The sequence below is a fragment of the Onychomys torridus genome, chromosome 10 (genome assembly GCF_903995425.1).
Source record: "Onychomys torridus chromosome 10, mOncTor1.1, whole genome shotgun sequence".
Classification (NCBI taxonomy): Eukaryota; Metazoa; Chordata; class Mammalia; order Rodentia; family Cricetidae; genus Onychomys; species Onychomys torridus.
The window spans coordinates 28,821,551-28,827,700 of NC_050452.1; the positions used below are offsets into that span (position 1 = coordinate 28,821,551).

At 53.8% G+C, this 6,150-nt stretch overlaps 1 protein-coding gene across 4 annotated transcripts; it reads right to left on the reverse strand.

The window, feature by feature from the left end:
• Positions 1 to 761: 761 nt before the first annotated feature.
• Positions 762 to 5,121, reverse strand: Mfsd10 (major facilitator superfamily domain containing 10). Of its 4 annotated transcripts, none has more exons than XM_036200759.1 (13): positions 4,300 to 5,117; positions 3,765 to 3,954; positions 3,583 to 3,679; positions 3,203 to 3,306; positions 2,800 to 2,958; positions 2,558 to 2,719; positions 2,200 to 2,308; positions 2,002 to 2,113; positions 1,746 to 1,854; positions 1,562 to 1,652; positions 1,431 to 1,478; positions 1,267 to 1,356; positions 762 to 1,118 (listed from the first exon to the last, which is right to left on the reverse strand). In XM_036200759.1, exons 1-13 carry the CDS (start codon positions 4,485 to 4,487, stop codon positions 1,003 to 1,005), a joined length of 1,575 nt encoding a protein of 524 aa, XP_036056652.1. In that variant the 5' UTR covers positions 4,488 to 5,117; the 3' UTR covers positions 762 to 1,002. The 4 variants fall into 4 exon arrangements, with proteins under 4 accessions (XP_036056652.1, XP_036056651.1, XP_036056655.1 ...); XM_036200758.1 differs by having other exon boundaries at positions 3,765 to 3,957; XM_036200762.1 differs by having other exon boundaries at positions 4,283 to 4,361.
• Positions 5,122 to 6,150: the final 1,029 nt, after the last annotated feature.

Here is a 6,150-nt window from a genome sequence, read left to right on the forward strand (position 1 = left end):
TGTTCTATGTTGTGTGCATGAAGGTCAGAGGAAAACCTGAGCCAGTGTGTTCTCTATCATGTGGATTCTGGGGACCAACCTCAGGTCATTAGGCTTTGGTAACATGTGCCCTCCATGTCCACTAGGCCACCTTGCTTGCTCTAAAATAGGGTTTTCTAAGTTTGTCTTGTGTTAAGAATCAAGAACCTTAATTCTTATGTGCATTGGTGTTTTGCATATATTGTCAGTGTGAAGGTGTCAGATCCCCTGGAACTGGAGTTACACAGTTGTGAGCTGCATGTGGGTGCTGGGAATTGAACCTGGGTCCTCTGGAAGAGCAGTACTCTTAACTGCTGAGCCTCCTCTCCAGCCCAAGCCTTTATTTCTTAATCAGATGTCACTAATAGCTGTGAACTGTTGGAATACTTTTTACTGTGTACTTACAGCTGCCTTTCCTGGTGCAGAAGCATGTACCATGAAATTTGGGCCTGGCAACATTCCATCACTGATTGGGGAGCTTGGTAGGCCTCACCCTGCCCTAAGGATGAGCCATTGGAAGTTAAGGTTTTTGGGGGAAGGGAGTAATTTTTCTACCGTGACGTGGCCCATGTTCCAATACATAACCCCACACCATACCCACACTAATTAAATTCCAAAAGTAGAAAGGGGGTGTTGTTGGAAAGTGGTTCATCAGGAGTGGGAAGGGGTTAAAAGGGTAATGGGGTGTATATATTACCAGATAACATTCAGTACGAAATTATCAAAGAATATTAAGACAGAAAGGCATGGTACAAAATAGCTGCTTTATTGGTCCTTCAGAAGGATGACAGATAAAAACAATCAGAAGCCGAAAAGGCTTTGGAGTATGAAGAAAGAGTGTAGCTGCCCAGGCTTCCTGCTGGGACGCCATACTGAGGGGGTGTGTGTGGCTAGCCTTCCTGGTCCTGGAGGAAGGAGTGGCCTAGGAGTGGTGAGTGGTCCTGGCCCAGGTTCCCACTGGGCAGCCAGGGTGTGGCAGCTCAGCTACTCCTCCTTGAAAGTCTGTGCTGGATGCCTCAGCTTCCGCAGGAGAAGGAAGGGGAATAAAAAAAGCCCGGAGCACACAGTGAAGCAGACCTGGGCCCCAGCCAGCCAGTACACTGTGGAAGAGAAAGGTGCTCACCCAGGCTTTTCAAAGCCCTGTTCCTGCCCCTGTTCCCCTCAGCTGCCAAGACTGAGCACAGCAGGCAGCTGGGAATGGTTGCTGGAGGGACAAGCAAGCCTTGAGCCTCAGCCTGCAGCACTTACCTGAGGCGGCCACCATGGGCCCTACTGCCCTACCTAGGGCGCCGAGGCTCCGCAGTATGCCCATGATCGTGCCTTTTTGCCCTGGAGAACCTGAGGGGAGAGGACTTGTCAGGTGCCAGTTGGCCCTCTCCTACCCTGAGTAGCCTTTGGGGGAGGGCTCTCACCATAGCTGGAGACCATGGTGGACAGACCAGGTACCACAACAGCAGCCGCTGGAGGGAGAGATTTGGGAGGCACCTGTCAGCTCAGGAGAGGCATGGGGATGTCCACACCAGCCCTGGCAGAGCCCACTCACCGAAGGAGTAGAGCAGCAGCCCCAAGCCCAACATGGGCAGTGAGTGCCCCCAGCCAATGAAGAGAAAGGCTGGTACCAGCAGCAACAATGCCTGGGGAAAACAGAAGTCTCAAGACCAGCTCCACAGCCTGCCAGAGTTGAGGGCACCACCAGTCCCAAACGGTACAGGAAGGAAGTCCCTTACCCGCTTCACAGCTGCAACTTCCTTGCCAGGGCTGATTCGTCGGGCATAGGTGCCCTGTATGGTGGCCATGGTGAGGCCGATGAAGAAAAACATCTTGCCCTGCTGCAGGCTAGGAGGTGGAGGGTGAGCACCCAGCCCCCTAGGCCACCAATTGCCCGGGGGATGGGCAAGGCCAGGATGCTAGTGGGTGTGCCACAAAGGCTTTCTGGACCTGGAGTCTGAGAGCCTTGAAGCAGAGCCTGAGATGGGCACCTACCTGCTGAACTGGAAGCGCTGGTGTGCAAGGAAGCTGAGTGTGTACTCCAGGCCTGAGAACAGGAAGAGGTAGAGGAAGTAAACGAGACCCAATCGGCGTAGGCTTCTGAGTCCTGCAAGCCAACACAGACCACAGGTTGATCTCTGCTCCTGCTAGGTAGTCAAAACACCCAGCTCGGTAAGGGGTTTGCCTCCTTACTGCCTTCAGCAGGTGGATCCTGACTGTGGGTAACAGCTGCAAAACGCAGCAGGGCCAGGGGGCTGAGCAGGTTGGCAGCAGCATGGAAGCCCAGGGTGACAGAGGGAGCCTGTGGGAGAGAGTGAAGGCTGGCCAGGAGGCAGGAGCTCATGACCTGGCAGCCAGAGGACCAGAATGATCAGCTCACACTGCAGGCAGCTGAACCTTTGAGGCCTTAGGGGCAAAGATCCAGGGAACCCAGGAAGTGCTGTGATGCTAGCAGCTTGAGGGCAGGTCAGTCTCCCGTGGCACTGGTACAAATAGAGGAAAATCCCTTCATACCTACAAAAGAAGCCCTCGCCCCTGGCCCTGGGCCTACCCGCTTCTCCTGGGGCAGTGTCTCTGGCAAGAAGAAGAAGATGAACAATATGTCGGAGACCGCAAAGAGTAAGCTGATCCAGGGAACCATTTCCACAGACAGGAATGCTCCAAGCATGGGGCCCACAGTAAAGGCCAGGGAGAAGGCGACTCCGATGACTGCCTAGGGAAAAGGTGACTTGAGCTGGGCACAGAGACCCAAACCTAGACATCACTCTCTTTTCCTTGGCTCTGTTCACTCACCATGCCTTGGCTTCGGGTTGGAGGTGAGCCCAGGTCAGCAACAATGGCTGTGGAGAGGCTAACATTCCCCTTGCTGATGCCTCCTATCACCCGGGAGGCCAAGAAGGCGGTAAAGCTCCGAGAGGCAGCCCATACTGCATAGGAGACGGCCAAACCTGTCTGCCAATGGGTGGAGGCCAAGTGGCAGGAGCGGTCACTTGAGGTCAGGAAGGTAAACAATGTAACTCCCCCCCCCCCCAGGCCCATGCCACTTGTGTCCCCCATGCCTTCCTTAGTATAGTTAGCTTGATGTAACGCCAGGGGTCAGAGGTCCCTCTGGACGGGATGAGAGCCTGCTGTTGGCAGAGGAACCCACAGCCATATTCTCTCCTCCGCCTGTGGGCACCTGGATCCAGAGACTTACCAGGGACAGCAACATCATCGGGCGCCTCCCCAGGCAATCAGAGGCAGCTCCGGTGAGCGGTGCAGAGAAGAACTGAAGGAAGGAGAAGGCCGAGCCGATGAGACCTGAGACAGAGGTCACCATCACTGGTGGCTTTAGCCATGTGGATCAGTCCTAAAGTGCAGACCACACTGAGCCTTACACTCACGGGCCATCGACGGAAGCTCAGGTGGCTTCAATGAAAAAAAAAACAGACCTGCCAGTCAAAGGAGGCTCTGCAGGAAAGAACCAGACTGGCAAGGACCCAGGGAGAAGGGGGGGGGGGTGCTGACCAAGGGCACAGAAGGAACTAGCTCTCCAAGACAGGGTTGTGGGCCCCAGCTTGGCACACAGGGACATACCTCCGAACAGGACGCTGTTGTATCTCTTCTCGGCTGGCATCCCGATGGCTGTGGCAAACCAGTCTACCCCGCGCTGCCAGGAGCCATAGAGGGGGTCCTGGGTGGCAAGGAGAGCAACTCCAGTTGGGTGAGTCTAGTAGGCTGGGCAGGGGGAGCGCTCCCGCCTTGGGGGAGGGGCTCACTTGCTGGCGGCCGTGGCTCTCCAGGAGCCCTGGCAACAGAGGCAGCAACAGCGTGAAGGCCAGGAGGTCGAGTAGCAGGCCGAGGAAGATCACGGTGACCACGCGGCGCTCGGAGGCGGGCCGAGGCCGTATAGGCGGGCGCGGCGTGCATCCTGCATCCCCTGCCCATCCCATGGTGGAAGTTCCGACCCTGCTGGGGCAGGGAGGGTGTGGTGAAGACACAACTGGGTCGTAAGCCCCGGTTTACCTTTACTTGAAAAACTCAATTTCCACGTTCTCGCCAGACATAACGGAACTGCTTCCAAAGGGGTCCCGGGGCACCCTGCAAGGCTCGACTCCCTTACTGTCTCAGGGTAGCAGTAAGCTCTAAGCCATAGCTATCAGGAACACGTTTCGAGGCGGGTAGCAGGAAGATGAGGAAACCCTGGTTGGGAGTTGGGCGCGCCCGGAGTGCCTGTTCCGCGCGCCACTTCGGTCTTTCCATGCGATACCTAAACCCTTGCTTCTTGCCCACCCACCTGGGACCTGTGCACACCTGCCGCAGCTTCTGGCCGGGACCCACGGGTGGATGCACAGGGAAGATCTCTGGATAGCGGCCACGCCCCGGAGGCTTTGGAGCAGGAACCTCCTCTTCCGGGAGGCCAGGCGGCGGGAACCGGCTTGGATCCTCCCAGCAGACAAGTGTAGTGCGGCTCCTCGGCCTCCAGAGGCGTTAGAAAGCATACAGTGAGGTTCAGGAGAGTTAATGGATCAGAGACAGCTTGCCTGCCCAGGTCTGTCTCCTTGCCACTTAAGTATCTTTTTCTTTTGAGTCAGGGTCTCATGTAGCCACGGCTTTGAACTCCTGATCTTCCTGCCTCCACCTAGCTTATTCTAAACCTGGGCATGGGTGGAGACAGGAAGACCAGGATTCAAAATCACCCTTAACCAATTCCGAAGTTTGAGAACAGCCAGAGCAGTGCATGTTGAGACCCTGTCTCCAAAATCCAAACCAAAACTTTCAGATAGAGAAACCGTTAAAGTCATGCACCACCAAGACTATTGTCCTCCTGCAGTCCACATTGGTTCTTTCCAGAGGATACATCAGAATGCACCCTTGGGTGATGGCCTCTTCTAGCTGTATTGTGTTCCCTTTCTGATGACACAGGACAAAGGCTGGGGCTCTATAAGCTTCTCATTGGCATTTCCCACCCTCATGAGATTGACCAGCAAGTTGCCCACTAGATACCCAGTAGCAGATTTGTGCTCCTACCCCTCTGCAGTTGGATATGCAGAGGGCAGAGCCCTGTGGCTAGTTTAAAATGGAGGAACCCAAGACTGGATGATAGCTGCAGTGTTGTAGAATATTATTTTAAGGGGTGTTACTTTTGTTTACGCTGTGTTTGTTTAACTCTGAAGTTGTATTAGACAGGGCACTGCCTGTCTAAAACACCTGATGGTCTAATAAAGAACTGAATGGCCAATATCGAGGGAGGAAAAGGGATAGGCAGGGCTAGCTAGCATGCAGAGAGAATATATAGGAGAAAGCTGGGAGGAAAAAAGGGAAAGCAGCAGCCAGAGGAGGACTCCAGAGGCCAGCCACCTAGCTACACAGCAAGCCATGGAGTAAGAGTAAGATTTACAGAAGAGAATGGGAAAAGCAGAGGCAAAAGGTAGACAGGATAATCTAAGGAAAGCTGGCAAGAAACAAGCCAAGCTAAGGCCAGGCATTCATAAGTAATATTAAGCCTCTGTTTGTGATTTACTTGGGAGCTGGATGGTGGGTCTCCTAAAGAGGTAAAAAAAGAGTAACACTGTAGCAAGGTGCCAACCAGCCTAGCTGGTGTGTGTCAGACCCCAGGCCATTCTAGATTCATGGCCATGCAGTCTCCATCTCTGAAAAATCCTTTGGGAAGTGGTAGGGTGAGTACATTCAGTTTGACGTAGCCTCTGCAAGCCAAGCTGCTGAGCATACGCCCCTCCAAGGTTGTTCTTGACCAGCTCATTCTGAGCTCCAGGGCACCCACAGCCAACTATCCTGTGCTCTAATGGTGGCTTCACCACATCCAAATCAAATTCCTAATCAGCACCACCAACTGCTGCACAAGATCTCACACCTCAGAAGCCACAGCAGGTGATAAGACCGATCTGGACATAACGATCCAGTCCCGTACTGTCGTGTGTGATGAGATGGTTTCAGAAGTGTGCAAGTAGGCGACTTGGTTATAAAAACATTATATGGTGCACTTATCCAAACTATGATAGCGTGTCACAGTTTTATGGGACTGCATAAAATGTCATTCTGTGGTGTGGCTGTTGTCTAGCAGTGAAGTACCCTCTACAGTACTTCTAGCTCTGAGCTGTCATTGCAACTGCTTTGATCTCCAAGAGATCCGCCTGCTTCTGT

What these genes read in the sequence shown, in the direction of transcription:
- Mfsd10 (XM_036200758.1), bottom strand. Translation starts at nt 4,487, where the DNA reads ATGCTTTCTAACGCCTCTGGAGGCCGAGGAGCCGCACTACACTTGTCT. An exon ending in GGATCCACCTGCTGAAGGCA is followed by an intron (nt 2,114 to 2,199) that starts GTAAGGAGGCAA and finishes GTTGGCTTGCAG; the next exon opens with GACTCAGAAGCCTACGCCGA. An exon ending in CAGCGCTTCCAGTTCAGCAG is followed by an intron (nt 1,855 to 2,001) that starts GTAGGTGCCCAT and finishes TCCACCTCCTAG; the next exon opens with CCTGCAGCAGGGCAAGATGT.